Raw genomic sequence first — 20,231 nt, forward strand, 5'->3', positions numbered from 1 at the left:
TATGGGACAACTTAAAGCCCCAGGAAATCTAATGTAATAAATATAGCTAGCAAGTTTAAGTAACTACATAACAGAACCTCCAGATCCTTTAAAGAACACTGAAAGTAATATAAAAACATATAAAACACCTGAACTATCACTTCCTACTATCCATATGCGTTGTATCAGCCCTTACATTCAAAATACCATGGGCACTAACCTCGAATGGACTTCAATCGAACGGGTTCCCCTGTTCAGGTAACTTTCTGTTTAGAAGTTAAATGCGAAGCAAACTCCTAACCCTAGGAAAGTTATTGAAAATTCGAAAGACGAACCTCGCAGCTGGAGATCGAACTCGCAAAGCTTCCTGCAATCTTTTTGATGCTTCTTCTGGCAAAGAGCTTGGAATTGCCATTTGTAGTATTCTGTAAAGTTTGAAGCTTGAAAAAGAAACCTCATGAATCACTTCCAAGCAACAACAATAAATCACTATCTACAATTCATCACCACATTAACAGCTTAGTAGTACCAAAAACAAAAACAATTATAGGGTTTCAGTTTGAAAATAAGTAGGAAACATTACCGTCGATAGGCAGGTACTTAACATATATATATACCACAAAATTCCACGATCAAACTCTTTAATGGTGAAACAGCGTCATGATAACACTCTAGACTCCCTATAGTACTGCAGTTAGTTTGATGTATACCCCATGGTAAATAACACCTTCGACGAAATCTACGACAAGTGTACTTGAATGGTAATGAAGGCATATGCGAAGGTCTAGCTGAACTTTTCAACTGTAAAAAAAGACATCCAGTCAACAAAGAATGTTATCAAAAAAAAAAATCTTTTTTCTTTGCTCGGTAAACTTAATGTTAAACCAAGCGTGAACTCAAGCAAATCCAAACTCAATTGAAAACAAAATATTGGGAACCATACAAAGATTCTTATTGTAAAAGTTTGCCAAAATCATGGAAATCAAAATCGTAAAAGTATGCCAAAATTTTCCTTCCATAGTCTTTATGCCAAAATCATGGAAACCATGTAGCCTATGAGATCAACTCCAATAGGAGAAACCTCCAAGTTGCTAACGGCTTTCCTAAGCTTTGGCGGACCCAAATTAATACATAATTTGGATTTTCATAGAATTCCAAATACCAACGATAGGTTACGTTTCCCTTTTTAATTTGTATTTCCTTTTCCCAACGTGACTCTTTTTTCTAAGAAAATTACACGCTGCCAAGTGTCCTTATTTAAACTCCCGTTTCACAAAATTCAAAAAAGACCTATTTCGGTCAATAGGAAGCGATGGTTTCCTCACCGTTCAACGTGAGAATTTTATTTGTCTAGGCCTTTAAGCCTTTAGATGTTTTTGAAGCTTCTATCATATTATCTATATCTTTCATGAGGTGGAAATCAGAGGGTCAAAGAAAACAACGATTAATTGGGGTATATCGAAAATAATTAGGGATATTTTACTGTTCATGTCGGAATGGTTTTTCAATGCTAGTAATAAAAATCGGCATTGGTTTTCCATGCCGGCATGAATAATAAAATATCCCTCAATCATTTCCGGTATATCCCAGTTAATCCTTCAAATAAAACTTAACTTATTGTGTTTGGAAGCCGAGTACCTACCATGTTAAGACTTTTTTTTCCGTATTGGTACATGAAGGGAAAAAAAACGTATATTTTTTGGGGAAATAAATGGAAAAAATAAATAAAATCCACACATGTCCTATGTTTTCTCCACGTATTTAATGTATTCGCCCCGCCACACAAAATCAGAAATGCATCGGCCACGGCACACCAAATCAAAAAGGCATTACCACGGGGCGGGGCGAAGCCCTGCGCACACCAAGTTAAAAGAAGAAAATTCCCAATGCGTGGTACGGGCAAAAATCTAATTAAAAAGAGAAAAACCTTTACAAAAAACAAAGGAAATCAGTCACTCATGAGAGCTTCCCAATTGCTCTGAATAACACTAGGATTAACAAATTTGAAAGCATTGGTGTCACATGACCATAAGACTACAAGCTGTTTTATGATATCAATAGTCTCCTTTATGCTTTCTGACGACCACCAAACAATCTCCTATTTCTCTAATTCCACAATGTCCAACAAATACCATAATGGATAATCTTCCAAACTTCTTTACCTATTCCAAACAGCGCATTCGTCGACCACACTTCAAACAATAGAAACATGGTTCTCGGCATAGGCCAAGATAATATAATCCCAAATTTCAAAGGAGTAGGAATAATGCATAAACATATGATCAGGCGTATATTTTTCGTTCATTGCAAAGCACACACAAGTCACTATCAATGTCTATGCTCAATGTGCTAGCATGTCTCTAGTCCGAAGTGAATCATGAAAACAATCCCAAAGGATGAAGCTAACCTTATTAGGGATATATCCTTTCCAAAGGTGTTTGTATAAGCTACAATTATCGAAAGAACCTGACAAAACTTCATCGAACTTTTGGGTACTGAACTCCTCCATAATAACCAATTCATCCTCTTCTGCCACCAACACCGGTATAGTAGAGACGTCACGTCTAAGCAAATCCCTTTCCCGCTTCTCGTTCGCATTCAAAACCCTCCTGAATTCACAACTCCAATTGTTGTTGAAAATCATATCAGCAATAGCAGGAATAATTCTTTCAATCTTCCTCTATCTAACCATTTATCCTTCCAGAACCTGATTCCTGAACAATGGGAACCATATTCACTGATGTAGTTTTTAAAGTGATAAGTAGAAGTTAGTTCAAAGACTTGTAAAGATTTGATTTCAGACTTAATTTTGGTTTCACTTAATGTTACGAGAGACTGGGACTCAGGATTCCACCAATAAATCCATTCATGCGATTCATATAGTTATTCTAGACAATTATAGCCCAAATAGAATATTGACTCTGTTTCTTTGCCAAGGTAGATTTTTGAAAAGCAACGACTATAAATCTAAAGCATGGGATATCAAAAGACTTAACCTAAGTATAACCCATCAATTGAAATCACAACCGTTCAATAAAAACCATAAAACAATTAATAATCCATGCAAAAAGTCATGAAAGAATTAAATATAATTACCACACGTATGAAATATGGCTTCCTCCGTCATCCCAGTGTTGGGGTTTATCTCATGATGTCGTACAAACTCTCAAAAGATAGAAACATGGCTCAAAGAGTGTTTAAAGATGGAAGTACAAGGAAAATCACCAAAACAGATCAATTGCAACGTTTATATGCGTGGCAGATCGACTGTTACTAACGATACATAAGATGTAAGACTGCTGGAACGATACTATGTGTGTCGTGGATAAACCACACTTTTCTGCGATTGACTTGGGTCGTCCAATGTTCTCCAGCTTCGTCATCTTCCTCCTGCTGCTGCAACTTTCTCTGCAGCGTGATTTCTTCGTACCAGAGCCTCCTCTAAACTACGTAAAGGCCCCAAACTCCTCGACTCCCTTCTCTGAACTTTCGGCCGTTCTTATATACACCTCAGTACCAATAAAACCTCCCGTAAATCTTTTGTTTCTTCTCTTCTTTTCTTCGCTGCCAAGTTGCGAATAATCCTCTCCAAGTTTTCTTTACGAGTCTTTTTAGTCCAATCTGACGTCCCTGAATCTCTCAAGGATAAAACTAAATCAACATAGAGTAATCTTTCCTATCTTTTCACGTAACTTCCAAAAATACAAATAAAATCCCGTCAACTTCGTTTCTTCCCTGTTTTATCAAATCGGTGAACTTATCCCTGTTTTTACGAATCCAAGAGAATTACCAAACCTGCTTTGAGGTCTAGTGTTAATCCCAGTCCATATCCGGGTCCAAATCCAAGAAAATATCGACCCAATATCATTCCAAAGTAATACACAGTGACTGTATGGTTTATGCAGGTGAGGTTATATTTTCCCGCCAAATTTCAAATGGGAAAAGATGAAGTGCCCATATCCAAATCCAGGGTGCCTTTAAGACTTGGGGTGTCCTGGGTGTAAATAGCAAGTGGTTTCCCCTTAGTAAGTGAGGGACCCTTATCCAAATGAGGGTTTCCTTTAGTGATTTTCTCCCACGAGCGCAAATACCACTTTTCGAGCCAATTTTCCCGCAAAAGCTTATTTCTCCAAAAACACCTTCAAAGACATAAAATAACCAAATAAGTTTAAAATCGAGCACTAACAATATATACAATTGAGATATATTAGACACATAAATGCGTCTATCAAATACCCCCAAACTTATTATTTGCTAATCCTCGAGCAAATCAAGTAAAATAAAATCCTAACTCACTGTCGCAGGCATCGTCGATTGCATTTAGCGTATGCAATAAGACTTTAAACCCCTAGGTGTTTCTAGTGGCGGAGTGTTGTCTCCGGAGGGATTACCATAGGTATACCCACAAAACCTTTATACTCCGTACCCTAGATATCTACACAGAACCTTGGAAGGCACTAAAGAATCTCCTTGGTTAGCATACTTATTGACTACAGGAGGAAGTACCCTGATGCGAAATTCCAATTGTTGTACACGAGTTTGCACTCAAGCATACTAAAATTCATATGAAGTGACAGAGCTCTACTCAGATAGTCGCACTATGGACATCAATATCCGGAGTCAAAACTAATCCCATGGATAGATCAAGAAGATGGATATAGGAAAACATAGATGGTTTTGATGTTTACTAGGTGAACGATGTTTCTCATATCTGTCTAAAAGCCTCCGCCAAAATGAACCTATCCTAATGGAATGAGATATCGGTCTGACTAATATCAACACACTGGCATATACAAGGGTACCAGTGGTCGATAATCCTAACTCTAGGTCAACACATCTGGCATATACAAGGGTTCCAGTGGTCGAATTTATTTAATTTATTCCAGTTGGTCTGATGGTCTGGTTTTTTTTTTTTTGAATCTCAATCACTCTAATTCACCCTAGCATTGGTAACAACTTGAATCGTGAGCCTCACCTAATCACTTAGAGAAACATAGTTTAAAAACAAAACAAAATAAAAACAGAAGTGAAAAGGACTCAACGAGATATGGTGAAACTATCATGTTATTTCTAACACCTGAGATTTGTGCTTTTATGAATAGACTCTTTAGATGTTGCCATCTAGTCAAATTGGTTCCTCAACTCCTATAACCAAAATTCTTCCATCCACTTAGATTGGTCAGTGCCATCCTTAATAGGCATAAATTTCTAGGCTCTGGAGTTTGATCATGTAACTAAAAAGTTTCTCATATACCCCCAAACTTAAATCTAACATTGTCCTCAAGGTTCTAAAGATCAAATTAAAAGCATGAACAAGGAGAAACTGTTACCATTTGAAGCAAAAGAGATAAGGAAAGATATTACCGTGTTCCATGAGAATGGGTTACCTCCCAAGAAGTGCTAAGTTTAATGTCTTCAGCTAGACTAAGAAAAGATTAGTCACCTCATAGAATCATAAAGTAATAGCCGAAATATCTGTGGGTCATCAAAACCAAATAGAGCTATCACAAGTAAAAGGAATCTGCAACATGCCAAGAAAATGAACAAATAAAGCACACCCTTTTCTAGTTTCATGTTTAAGACAACTACATCTAGTTTTGGTTCAGGTTCAAGTTCTATAACTGGGTCCAAATACAATATTTTCATGGGTTGCGTTTCCTCGTAGATAAGATCTGATTCAGGTATTAGAGTTTCGAAAAACTCAAATAAAAACTTAGAAGCACATAATAATAACCTGAATAACTGAGGATCCTCTAAGTCAATCAGATCTGACTTACACAGCTGACCACAATGAGAGTGGTGATCTTCCTCAAACAAGTATGTCGACCCTAATCTCCTAAAGTAATTAGGTTTAGTCTCAAAACTTAATATTTGGTGGGAAAACAAAGTCAATCTGGGTATCATAGCCTGGTAAACCACATCAACCAGAGGATGGGTTTCTAATAACTGAAATTTCTTGTGGACATCACTAGGTTCAGGAAAACGTGTATGAACATAATCTTGTAAAATGGTTAAGGCACATATGTCAAGTCCCAAGTGAGGGACCTTTATAAGAGTTAAATCACATGGAGAATGATAATCACCTCCAAACTTAGAGTTTTCAGTATCTCTAGAAAGACTAGTCACAACTTCCCTAATTTCAAGGTCATCTAATTCATGAAAATGGTCAATTGATTCTTCTAAGTCGGGTACATCCTCACTCATCTCGAAGAATTCATTTTCTTTTTCTAAGTCTATTGTTTCTAAATCGCTAGACTCAAAATATACTCGTTCCTCTAAACCATTATTAGCTCCGTAATCCAAAAAAAATACTACATCGTCTAAAACAGGGGTATCTCTAGTCAAATCCTCGTCCTTTTGAATAGGTGAATAATTATTAAAATTATTTGGATTTGAACTAGAAATAATATTATTATTAAGCTCAATTGGAGTAGCAAATTCCTGATCACTATGCCTATTTATTTCAAATTCTTCATCAACACTATCCTCATCATAATCATTATAATAACATGAAAATGGTTGAACCTCATCTAAACAACAAGTAGTGTTACCAATTATATCCTCGTCATCCTGTTTATGCAAATAACTATCCTCATTTTCAAGGGTATTATTGGAGACACTGTATTGAAAATTAAGATTATTTCGAGCAATTCTTTCGTTCGTCTCAGCTATCAGCTTGAGGGATTCCTCTATAGAAAGTTTTCTTTCGTCATAAACTAAGTTATTCATCTCAGCTATCGTACGTGTCGACTCTTCTAATTTCCTGAGAGACTCTTCTAAAGGAGAAATATAAGAATTTTGCTCATATGACCAGTGCGTTTGTGGATAGTAATTGGGCTCACCATGGTATGGACCATAATCTTCAAAAGGCTGATGTTCCCAACCACTATTCACACTATGGTCAAAGTAGTAACGTCCATTTTGAAACTCAGTCGGATATTCGTTGTATTGGCTATTGTAATACCAGTTCGACATTCTACTGCAGGGGTGTGAGTTGTCACACAAAATAAAACCCACTTACAGGGGATTCGTGGGTGGATAGAGTCTTACCTCCTGTACCAGACGGGCGATGAACCTTTGAAGTCGACTCAGGCCACCGACTTCAATATCAGTGTACGAACCCGAGGGTTCGAGACAGTATCGTAATTGTCGTCCTTCCCTGCAAACAGTTTATATTTAATTTTTAACCCTTCCTTAGGGTTTCAAAATAATAATAATGTCCAGTCCAAAAAAAAAGTCCAAAAATAAAAATGTCCAAAAAGGAAAAGAAAAATTACAAAAATAAAATCCTATTTACAGTTTCTAAAAATAAACAAAACAACTATATACAAAATCTTCTTCTTCACCCCTTTCGGATTCCTCTTTTCTTTCCTTCTTTGACGATGCTTTCCTTTTATAACACTTTTTCTTTCCTTGTAGCTTCGTTCCAAATCTGAAAAGAATCGAAAAATACAAAAACGTGTAAAAAAGAACAAAAAATAATAAAAATAAAAATAAACCTAAAACAAATCTAAATACAAATCCGCGTCGGCGGCGCCAAACATTGATGTAGTTTTTAAAGTGATAAGTAGAAGTTCGTTCAAATACTTGTAAAGATTTGATTTCAGACTTAATTTTGGTTTCACTTAATGTTACGAGAGACTGGGACTCAGGATTCCACCAATAAATCCATTCATGCGATTCATATAGTTATTCTAGACAATTATAGCCCAAATAGAATATTGACTCTGTTTCTTTGCCAAGGTAGATTTTTGAAAAGCAACGACTATAAATCTAAAGCATGGGATATCAAAAGACTTAACCTAAGTATAACCCATCAATTGAAATCACAACCGTTCAATAAAAACCATAAAACAATTAATAATCCATGCAAAAAGTCATGAAAGAATTAAATATAATTACCACACGTATGAAATATGGCTTCCTCCGTCATCCTAGTGTTGGGGTTTATCTCATGATGTCGTACAAACTCTCAAAAGATAGAAACATGGCTCAAAGAGTGTTTAAAGATGGAAGTACAAGGAAAATCACCAAAACAGATCAATTGCAACGTTTATATGCGTGGCAGATCGACTGTTACTAACGATACATAAGATGTAAGACTGCTGGAACGATACTATGTGTGTCGTGGATAAACCACACTTTTCTGCGACTGACTTGGGTCGTCCAATGTTCTTTAGCTTCGTCTTCTTCCTCCTGCTGCTGCAACTTTATCTGCAGTGTGATTTCTTCGTACCAGAGCCTCCTCTAAACTACGTAAAGGCCCCAAACTCCTCGACTCCCTTCTCTGAACTTCCGGACGCTCTTATATACACCTCAGTACCAATAAAACCTCCCGGAAATCTTTTGTTTCTTCTTTTCTTCGCTGCCAAGTTGCGAATAATCCTCTTCAAGTTTTCTTTACGAGTCTTTTTAGTCCAATCTGACGTCCCTGAATCTCTCAAGGATAAAACTAAATCAATATAGAGTAATCTTTCCTATCTTTTCACGTAACTTCCAAAAATACAAATAAAATCCCGTCAACTTCGTTTCTTTCCTGTTTTATCAAATCGGTGAACTTATCCCTGTTTTTCCGAATCCAAGAGAATTACCAAACCTGCTTTGAGGTCTAGTGTTAATCCCAGTCCATATCCGGGTCCAAATCCAAGAAAATATCGACCCAAAATCCTTCCAAAGTAATACACAATGACTGTATGGTTTATGCAGGTGAGGTTATATTTTCCTGCCAAATTTCAAATGGGAAAAGATGAAGTGCCCATATCCAAATCCAGGGTGCCTTTAAGACTTGGGGTGTCCTGGGTGTAAATAGCAAGTGGTTTCCCCTTAGTAAGTGAGGGCCCCTTATCCAAATGAGGGGTGCCTTTAGTGATTTTCTCCCACGAGCGCAAATACCACTTTTCGAGCCAATTTTCCCGCAAAATCTTATTTCTCCAAAAACACCTACAAAGACATAAAATAACCAAATAAGTTTAAAATCGAGCACTAACAATATATACAATTGAGATATATTAGACACATAAATGCGTCTATCATTCAAACATTCTCCACTTACACTCAAAACATTAGCTGAAACCTTGGATTTGGTGGTGAAGAGGTACTGAGTTTGTGTTTTTTTTTCTTCTATCCAGTGGCGGAGCTAGAAAAAACTTACAAACAAGCAACAACAAAAAATTATAAAAATCTAAGGGTTTTTAGATATATATGGTGCTCTAAATACAAAATATAAGATGAAATTGAGAACTTTTATTCGGTCTTTGGAAATTTTGGGTTGCTTGAGCCCCCCTGCTTCTATCGTCTGGATTCTTGGTCTATATACGGATGACAAAAGCTAAACCAGGAAAAAGAAGTTTCTTGTTTTAGGCGGATGGTGTTTCTATTATCCGTGTGCAGGCGGAGATGATGTTTCACCCGAATAGTTGTACTGTCAATATCTACAATGAATTTATTCACCGAAATCTTTAGAAGATTTATTGTGATGCATGCAATCTTCTAAAACCTTCTTTCGGGTATTCTTGTTCTTGTAGGTGGACATTAACAAAATGTGCAGCATTGTCTATAATTTTTCAAATTAAGTGCAAGTTATTGAGACTTCTTGTTTAACGTCGTTATATCAAAAAATAATAATAATCGACTTTATAAAAGGCCCTGCAAAAATATTTCGCACATGGGCCTTCTAGACTCAGGACCGGATCTGAACAAACATTACTATCCAAGAAAATATATATTGGATTATACTAGATATCATTCTTGATTTTTAAGATTAATTGTGAACAATTTTTTGAATTTATCCTTACAACGATGAAACTTTTCTTGAAAAGGAATTATAGTGAGGATGACGGAATATGAAGACATAGGTACTTATTATATATTGGTAATTTTGGGCCTCGGTAAATATATGAAATTGAAATATTTTTTCTTTCCAAGTTTTATTTGAAAAGCCTTATGTACTTAGTTATTAGACCAATGATTTAACTTGCCTGGCGTTTTTAGGGGCCATTGAAAAGGATTTAAGGGCCACCAATAAAACAAAAAAGGTCACCCAAACGTAAAATGTAGCCATCCCTTATTCCGTGTAATTTATAATGGCAAAATTGTCCTTAGATAATCGGAAGATAATATATTGTTTTTATCCTCCGAATGCATTCGGTAGACAAGATAAGAAGCATGCGTCCGAATGTAGTGGTTATAGTATTTGAATGAATTTTGTTTCATTTTTCATTTCTTTTGATTTTTGAGTTAAAGCCAGGGCATGGTAGAATCAGCCACAGTCATATTCGGAATATATATCATTTGAATAAACTCCTGAATATACGATGGCCTAAAAATCAGAATTTTAAAAACGAAGATTTTTCAAATTTTGAACTTGTAATAATCGGAGGAAATATAATTTACATAAACTCCCGAATATATGTTGCCTAACCTTCTAAAATGGCCCTTGAAACCACCTAGAGCCATGGCATGGTAGGATCTGCCACAGTCATATTGGGAAGATATGTCATTTGCATAAACTCCCGAACATACGATGGCCTAAAAACCAGAATTTTTGAAAAACCAAAATTTTTCTGGTTTTGAACTTGTAATAATCGGAAGATATTGCATTTGCATAAACTTCCGTATGTATGTTGGCTAACCTTCAAAAATCCTTAGGTTTGCGCCTCTTGGAACCAATTAGAGCCATGGCATTGTTTGTTATGCAACAAGCATATTCAGAAGATATTGCATTTGCATAAACTTCCGAATGTACAATGGTCGAAAAATCAGAATTTTTGAAAAAAAATCCCAATATGTGTTGGCTCCCAAATGAGAACCACCATGAGACTTGGTATATAGGGATTTGGAACCACCATCAGCCTCCGCATATAGAGCCTTGGCACTACTATATTCAGAGGTTTATATTGTTACGCGAACCTCCGAATATAGAGTGGCCCAAAAATCATAATTTGGAAAAAAAACTCAAATTTTCGAGTTTTGTACTAGTCATAATAGGAAGACCAAGTAATTCATTTGACTTCCGAATATGTGTTGGCTCCCAAATGAGAACCACCATGAGCCTTGGCATATAGGGATTTGGAACCACCATGAGCCTCGGCGTATAAAGCCTTGGCACTACTATATTCGGAGGTTTAAATCGTTACTCGAACCTCCGAATATAGAGTGGCCCAAAAATCATAATTTGGAAAAAAAACTCAAATTTTTGAGTTTTGTACTAGTCATAATCGGAAGACCAAGTAATTCATTTGACTTCCGAATATGTGTTGGCTCCCAAATGAGAACCACCATGTTCCTTGGCATATAGGGCTTTGGAACCACCATGAGCGTCGGCATATAGAGCCTTGGAAATACTATATTCGGAGGTTTATATTGTTACTCGAACCTCCGAATACAAAATGTCTCAAAAATTAAATTTTGGAAAAATCTCAAATTTTCGAGTTTTGTACTAATCATAAGCGGTAGTAAATTGTGTTACGTTTACTTCCGAATATATTCAATTTTGGAATTTGTGGTACTACCATAATCGGTAGTAAACTATGCTCATTATCTACCGATTGTGTTTAATTTTAATACAGAAAATTTAAAACAGTAGCAGGAACATAATCGGTAGACACAATTCAGAACATCAACCATAATCGGTAGATAACAAACAATTTACCTACCAATTATGGTTGATGTTCTTCATTTCCAAAGAACATCAACCATAATCGGTAGGTAAAATAGATTATTATCTACCGATTATGTTTCTGCTACTGTAAATGCTAGAAAAAATTCTGATCAAATTTTTGATTTAAGCAAAAAAATCCTAACTTTGGATCACAATTATAATATCATCTATCCGTTTTGTTTGTTTAACTCGTGTTTTTTTTTTTTATGTTCTATGTTTCAACTTTAAGGTCAATTAATTTTGGGTTTTAATTTTAAACAATCAATCACAAAATTAGTTTGATCGACAATCTTTGATTTCAATCAAAATTAAAACGATGAAATTTTTTTTCAATGGGTAGAAAAGAGAAGAAGAAGAGGAATGATATGATTATGAAAATAAAGGATATAGGTTTAGATTTAGTATAAAGGTGAAGGACAATATTGACAATTCCTTACTTTTTAAGACACCCCTTAACCCTCTTCAATGGTTGGGAATAAAAGAACGGTCCCTAATTTCTTTTGAGTGGTCCCTAAAAATGATATGTCAACTTGTGATGTTCTCTAATGGTATACGTGAGAAAAAAAGTGTCGTCTATGGACAATATATTTTGTGATTAGATCACAAAAAACCTAGTGATGTTACAGTAAAACACTCCCGGATTCCAACCTTTAGTGGGATATCTTGCCTAACAAATGTGAAATCCGAACTTTGAGTTGTGCAACTAGATAGGGTTGGGAGGGTATTGTGGATAAATATGAGGATTGGGTTAGGCCTGCTCAAGAGGAGCTGGATCGGTGGCTTCAGTGCTGTCAGGGGCAAGTCTATGCCCAAGTCATCAAAAGGAAACTAAAGAAAAGAAAATGACTATTGTTAGGACAACCTCAGTTACGTAATATTCTAGAAGTTATTAAACTTAGAATGTCTTGTATTCTAGGAAAGGTTAAACTTAGGAAATACTTGTATTACAAGTCTTTGTGTATTTTAGGATTCTAAAGAACCTGTACATATATATATCTGGTCGATCTCTTGTATTAAGCACATTGAAAAATATTGAATAACAGAGAACGTTCTCCTAAACCCTCTTCTTCTCTTCTCTTTACTTTATCCTAACTTTAATATAAACTCGACTTGGTATCATCCTCGTTCGATTCTCCATGTCTTCCGCATCTTCTTCAATTAGTACAATTTCTACAATTATTGGTTCCTCTCAATCTATGATGGCTTCTTCTGTTTTCTCTCAACCACATCACATCATTACTGTCAAACTAGATGAAACAAACTATTCTCTTTGGCGTGCGCAGTTTCTACCCTACCTTCAAGGATACGACCTAGATGGTTATGTTAATGGTGACAAACCCTGCCCTTCTGCAACCCTTCCAAATACCGAAGACCCTAATCCTGATTATGCTCCCTGGATAAAACATGATCGAATTCTTCTTGGGTGGATCTTTTCCTCTTTAACTCCTCCTGTTTTAAGGAAGGTTCATCGCCTGAATACTTCCCGTGAGGTTTGGTCGTCTCTTGAATCCCTATTCCTTCTAAGTCTGATGCACATATTCATCATCTCCAATGTGAATTACGTGCCTTGAAGAAAGGACCTCTTTCTATGAGAGATTACATAGATCGTGCTCATGATATCGTCGACAACCTTGCTGCCGCTGATACCACTGTTACTAATACTGAGCTACGACATTGTTTCTTAACTGGTATAGATTCGTCTTATGATGCCATAGTAACATATCTTACTACATCCATGGGAACTATGAATCTTGAAGACTTTATCACTTACTTTTTCACCTTTGAGCTGCGAGTTGAACAACAGAACAAATCTTTGCATTCTCAGCCTGTTGCCAATGTTGTTTCTTCTACAAATTCTACTGCTGCTTACCAACAACGTACCATCTCTGTACATCCACAGAATAAAGGGACTCGTCCAACAGTACCTTGTCAATTGTGTGATAAATCAGGTCATCAAGCTCCCATGTGTTGGCAGCGTTTTAATAGAAATTTTAAACCGCAACCACCTCGTCGGTCACCAGCTTCAACTGCTCAGCCTTCTCGTGCTTATATTTCTCAGGCGTCAAGTTATCCTTCCAGTGCTCCTTGGGTTCCAGATAGTGGAGCTACCTACCATATAACTAATGATCTTTCTAGACTACATATTCATTCAGAATATAGCGTCTCTGATCAAATCAAATTGGGTAATGGTGATTCTATTCCAATCTCTCATGTTGGTTCATCAATTTTGAGCACACCTGATTGTAAGTTACACCTTTCCAACACATTTTATACTCCCCATATTTCTCATAATTTTTTGTCGGTTGCTCGACTTACAAGTGATAACAATGTGTTGTTTGAATTTCATCCTAACTATTGTCTTGTAAAGGATCGGTGTACAGGGAAGGTTCTTCTACGCGGCCATAGGGAGGGTGGTCTCTATGAACTAGATGCTTCGTCGGTTTCTCCAAAAGCTTGTGTTGGTGAAAGAGACAGTTTACATAATTGGCACTCTAGACTAGGACATCCTATGATGCGAACTGTGCATCATATTATTTCAAAATTTTCTCTTCCAGTTTCTAGTAAAACTATAACTTTTTTCTCTTCTTGTCATGAGCATATAAGTCATAAGTTACCCCTTTCTTCTAGTATGACTAAATATTTACATCCTTTAGACTTGATTGTTTCAGATGTCTGGGGTCCTTCTCATGTTTTGTCTAATAAAGGTTATCGATACTATATTATTTTTATTGATGCACACAGTCATTTTAATTGGATGTTTCCTTTATCTCACAAATCCGATGTCTATTCCATTTTTCTTGTGTTTCAGAAACATGTTGAAAACCTTTTTAATCGAAAAATCAAAATTTTCCAGTCTGACAATGCTGCTGAATATCGGAAACTCACTCCTTATCTTTAACAGAATAGTATTTTTCATAGGTTTTCTTGTCCACATACCTCTGAATAGAATGGTTTAGTTGAACGTAGACATCGTCAATACGTGAAACTGGTCTTACTTTACTATCTATGGCTTCCATCCCTTCTTCCTACTGGTATGATGCATTCTTTATGGCATGTTACCTAATGAACCGCGTGCCATCTTCGGCACTTGCACAAACGTCTCCTTATGAGACGCTATTTGGTGTGTTACCTGACTACACTTCTTTACGTGTTTTTGGTTGTCTGTGCTACCCTCATCTTCGTCCATACAGATCTCATAATATGGAACCATTATCTTCCCCTTGTGTTTTCATAGGATACAGTCACATGCATAAAGGTTACAAGTGTCTTCACATTCCTACTGGTCGAATTTATATCAGTCGTCATGTTGTGTTCAATGAGACTACTTTTCCCTTTGCTGCGTCGTCGACATCTCTACCAGTTACTGATCAGGTAATCTCCACCTCTATGAGTGATCTACCATTTTTTGTGAGTTCATCACATAATATCATGCAATATGCCCCATCTTCCAATAATGGTGCGGCACTTACGTCACCAACAGTTGGTGTCTTATATCCAGATGAGCCATTGCTGCTCATTACCGCATCAGCTGACAGTCTACGGCCTTCATCAACGACATTAGACTCGGGGTATATACAGCCGAATACTATACAGTCTTCGTCAGAAACTACACAGTCTTCGTCGGAAAGGTTAAACTTGGACTCCGTACTGCCTCCTTCATCTGATGCTTGTTCATTTGCCCAAGAGGACTCTACACAGTCTACGTCCACTACTTCCGTTACTCCTAGTCATCCCATGGTTACTCGAGAGAAATATGGGATTTTCAAACCAAATACTTCTAAATATGCACTTGTTGCTGATTCTCAACTTCAACCAACTTGCTATTCACAAGCTCAGGCAATTCCAGACTGGCGAGAAGCTTCTGATACGAAATATAATGCATTGCTTCAAAACGGTACGTGGACTCTAGTACCATATCATCCTTCTATGAATCTCATTGGTTGTAAATGGGTTTATCGAATTAAAAGAAAAGCAGATGGTACTATTGAATGTCATAAAGCTCGTTTAGTGGCTAAAGGATATAACCAACAGGAAGGTGTTGATTATGGTGAAACTTATAGTCCAGTTGTAAAGCCTTGTACCATACGAGTTATTCTTACATTGGATCTCTCTCATAATTGGTCTATTAATCAGTTTGATGTTCAAAATGCCTTTTTACATGGCAATCTTGAAGAGGAAGTTTATATGAAACAACCACCAGGATATGTTGATCCTAATTTTCCTACATATGTCTGTAAACTTCATCGATCTCTTTATGGATTGAAACAAGCTCAACGTGCCTGGTACCATCGACTGAGTACTTTCTTGTTGCAGAATGGATTTGTTACTTCTAAATATGATTCTTCCCTCTTTATTCGGCGTGATGATACTGGGATTGTTTTCTTGTTAGTTTATGTTGATGACATTATTCTTACTGGTTCAAGTTCATCAGGGTTACAATCTAGTCGTACTTTTTTACAAACTGAGTTTAAGATTAAAGATATTGGTTCTTTATCTTATTTTCTTGGAATCGAAGCAAAGCGTACATCTTTTGGATTATTTCTTACACAAAGGAGGTATGTTCAAGATCTTCTCATTCGATCAAAAATGGATGGTGTCAAACCAATTCAAACTCCACTCAGCATAACTGGAGATATGTCCTCTGACCGTAGCACTTTAATAAAGTTTGTCAGTTCATGCACGCTCCAACAGAATATCATTGGGGTTTAGTTAAACGTATAATACGTTACTTGAAGGATACTTCTACGTTTGTAATTTTTCGTAGACCTGCCAATACTTTAAAATTATCTTTCACTGCTTATACGGATTCAGATTGGGCTGGTTCTTTGGAAGATCGTTTTTCTACTAGTGGCTATTGTATTCTTTTTGGGAGGTAATATTATTTCTTGGAGTGCTCGTAAACAGAAAACAATATCTCGTTCCAGCACTGAAGCTGAATATCGTGGTCTTGCTATTTCTACTGCTGAAATAATGTGGATTCAATCTCTTCTTTCGGAATTACAAGTATCGACCAAGTCTCCACCTGTTTTATGGTGTGATAATCTTGGAGCAACATATCTTACAGTTAATCCTATATTTCATGCCCGTACGAAACATATCGAAATAGATTATCATTTTGTTCGTGATCGAGTTGCTTCTAAACAACTGGATGTTCGATTTATTTCCTCAAAGGATCAAGTGGCAGATATTTTTACAAAACCTCTTGCTAAGGACAAGTTTGCATCTCTAAGACTCAAGTTGACGGTTCAAGATGATCCGTTACGCTTGCGGGAGGGTGTTAGGACAACCTCAGTTACGTAATATTCTAGAAGTTCTTAAACTTAGAATGTCTTATATTCTAGGAAAGGTTAAACTTAGGAAATACTTGTACTACAAGTCTTTATGTATTTTAGGATTCTAAAGAACCTGTCCATATATACATCTGGTCGATCTCTTGTATTAAGCACATTGAAAAATATTAAATAACAGAGAACGCTCTCCTAAACCCTATTCTTCTCTTTACTTTATCCTAACTTTAATATAAACTCGACTGCTATAAACCACAGTTTTTCACGAACCGTGGTATTTGGCATGTGGTCTATAGCGTTAGTCATCAAACTTCACGATGATGAGTTGAACCATACGATTCTAATGGAACTTCGGGTTTAAATTAAGTTGTTAAGAAGCCCTTCCCTTTCTCTGATGAGAAAATTTTATTAGATGGAAACTGAAATGGTACACATGTAGCTTCATCAACCCTTGTCAAATGTTATATCGCCATCAATACTACAATCGAAAGAGGAGAATACGTACGTTTACATAATGAAAAAAAGATAAATTGAAGTACATGCTGCTCATTACTTGTATTTCAATATCAAATTAGCTGCGTCTGTAGCTAATCAGTAACCAAGAGCTTGCATAACTGAATTCATAATTGATGGGGTACTGCTCCTGCAACAACACTCACACAGTAACGAAGATAAATCTTCTTTCCTGCACGAAACTTTCGCCAATCTAGTGTTCAATTTTGAACATTCACTTCTGCAACCAGATGTACAAACACTACAACCATTATCACCGGGCATGACGATCTCTGAATAAATTTGACCGGTTCTGCATATATTTGACGGAGCTGCCGGTGGAGATGGGACTGGTACTGGGGGTTTAGGTGCGCAACAACACATGCATTCATGACTCCGATCTGGGAGAAGTGGAGGAGATACCCCTGAGCATACAAGCGTAACAATCCCACTACCAATCTCTGAACATACACTAATACATTTTTTTTCACATCCGGCACAGCTCTCGGCGTATTGAAGGTTAAAAAGTTGCTCAGGTTTACATTGGGCTGATACCGTCTCTACAAAATGAAAAGCAAAAAAAAAAAAAAGTTCATTAGCAAATTACAAAAGAATAAAAGCTATCAAAGATGAATGTAGATCTATTACAAACACTAGAAGGTGTTAATTGTATTGCTGATTACTTACCTAAACAGACAGACAGAGCTAGTATAGCAAAGAGAAAAATCCTAATCGGAGAAATCTTGGAAGACATCATGATCATAGTGATCGAGTTAGATATTAAACTTTAATGGAGGATTATATGATCAAATATCGGTCTATATATAGAACATAAGTCCATGCATGAGGGTAAACTCTAGTTAGCAATTCAGGGTACGAATAGTAGTTCCGGACGGCATACGTACGGAAATTATACGGATTCAGATAAGTCGGATTTGTATATGATTTATAAGATGGAAAAAAACATTTTAGCGTGATTATTTAACAAGAAATAAACAATTTAACCGCATAAATGTATTATAACACGAGTTTATAGACTTTAAAACAAAAATTAACACATAAAACACTGGTTAAACAACTAACAATAAAAAATTTTAATTGAATAATTATATTTAAATATAAAGTATATACAAAATCAAACAAAAACCAATCAACAAAACTCTAGTCAGAGAGTTACCCTATGGGAGAACGAGGTTGGGTGCGAACTACGTTCGGAGTTCTAGTTCGGAAATATCATTCGGATTCGGTCAGTTCGGATACGTTCGCGAATCATTCGTGAGTTCCATATAATCCGCGAACTAGGTTCGCAATTCAAATAGTTTGGAAATATCACTCGGATTCGGTCAGTTCGGATATGTTCGCGAATCATTCGAGAATTATTCGTAGAATTACTAACTAGGTAGGGGTAAACACGAACATAAGTCTATAATGGGTAAACACGCTTTTAAATGTATGTTCGTGCACAATTCTACATGGTCACTTCTAATTAGTTTCTTATAAAAATCTGTCAGGATGAATGTCCGGTAAATAAAAAAGAAGAATTGAGGACATGGATAATCGCCATCACCAAGCACATGACTGCTTAGGTAAGAACATAAAATTTACTGCTAAGATCTTAACCATGATATTTTTTTCAGATTAACTTACTTATTCTTGTTTAATCTAAAAGCCAGACCTGTGATTAATTAAAAATCAAACTCGACAGAGAAACAAAACAAAAGAAGCAAAAGTCAAGTTTTTGTTTTATTCATATAAAATTATTGTGCGTACATGTTAGTATAACAGAGAATCAAAACAAAAGGGGAATTTTTGTTATTTACTTACCCACTTGTTTCTGTATAATTTTTCCTTCTGTAATTAAACGATAAAAAATTAAAAATACACATAAGTAATTTGTCCGAGGGAAAAATGTAAAATTTGTTCGATCAAGATCTATTTTTCGGACAAATTAATTTATGAGTTATAAAGGTATCAAGTGATCATGTTATCGACATCTAGAATCTCAGTTCTTTCAGAGCCATATGCCATATATTATAAATGTAAGCTCAAAACTCAAAATTTGGTGGATCAATCGGAATCAAACAAAATAAACAGAACCCAACGCTGCAATCCGACATTTCTCGACCATGGTAATGTGCATCTACCATTTTTCAAACTTTTGTCGACAAAGATGAGTATGCATATAATCTGAAAAGGACAGCAAATACAATAGAGAGGCAAGTAAGAGTGTCATTTTATATAGAAGGCTCAAACAAAATAGACAGAGATTCCGATATGGCGATCCGGCAATTTGGCTATTTATAAGTCATAAACCATGTGAACAGTCAGGAAACTTTGACGCTTGTCGTATCCAAAAATGTAAGGCAACTTGGGACTTGGTGATCCGTGTTGATCGCTATTTCAACGTGGTTAGCTCTAAACCATAACGATTACAATATTCACCTCGATGGTTAATCGTTTCGAAAATCTAAGATTTTTGATTGTCATCACACTACGATCCGCAAGGAGAACACATACAAATGGGGTGGCGCCAGATTATATATTTCATGCAGCATGCATGTGAAATAGAGCATCTTGTTATCTCATAGTTAGGTTTTGGGGTATGTATCTGAGAAAAATTTTGATGAGCGTAAATATGGACGAATAGGAGTTGTACATTTGTTCTTTTTTTCCTTACCATTTTTAATCAATTAAAGTATTCACCCGATTTATCCTTCCACAAATATTGTTAGCTGTCAATGACTTCTCTCCTATAAGATATTGAATGTAGTTTTCTACCTCTTAAACATGGACGGAATATCGCTAAAAAGGGG

At 36.2% G+C, this 20,231-nt stretch overlaps 1 protein-coding gene across 1 annotated transcript; it reads right to left on the reverse strand.

Annotated features, from left to right (window-relative positions):
• Positions 1-17,316: 17,316 nt before the first annotated feature.
• On the reverse strand, positions 17,317-18,246 carry LOC113326090. The gene is made up of 2 exons (XM_026573890.1): positions 18,106-18,246; positions 17,317-17,978 (listed from the first exon to the last, which is right to left on the reverse strand). The coding sequence occupies exons 1-2, from the start codon at positions 18,179-18,181 to the stop codon at positions 17,518-17,520; spliced, it is 537 nt and encodes a 178-aa protein (XP_026429675.1). The 5' UTR covers positions 18,182-18,246; the 3' UTR covers positions 17,317-17,517.
• Between the last annotated feature and the right edge of the window lie 1,985 nt (positions 18,247-20,231).

The sequence above is a fragment of the Papaver somniferum genome, unplaced genomic scaffold (assembly GCF_003573695.1).
Source record: "Papaver somniferum cultivar HN1 unplaced genomic scaffold, ASM357369v1 unplaced-scaffold_10, whole genome shotgun sequence".
In the NCBI taxonomy this organism is placed as follows: Eukaryota; Viridiplantae; Streptophyta; class Magnoliopsida; order Ranunculales; family Papaveraceae; genus Papaver; species Papaver somniferum.

Coding starts and splice junctions, on each gene's coding strand:
- LOC113326090 (XM_026573890.1), bottom strand. CDS start 18,181: ATGATCATGATGTCTTCCAAGATTTCTCCGATTAGGATTTTTCTCTTT. Junction 17,979..18,105: donor AGCTCTGTCTGTCTGTTTAG/GTAAGTAATCAG, acceptor TTCATTTTGTAG/AGACGGTATCAGCCCAATGT.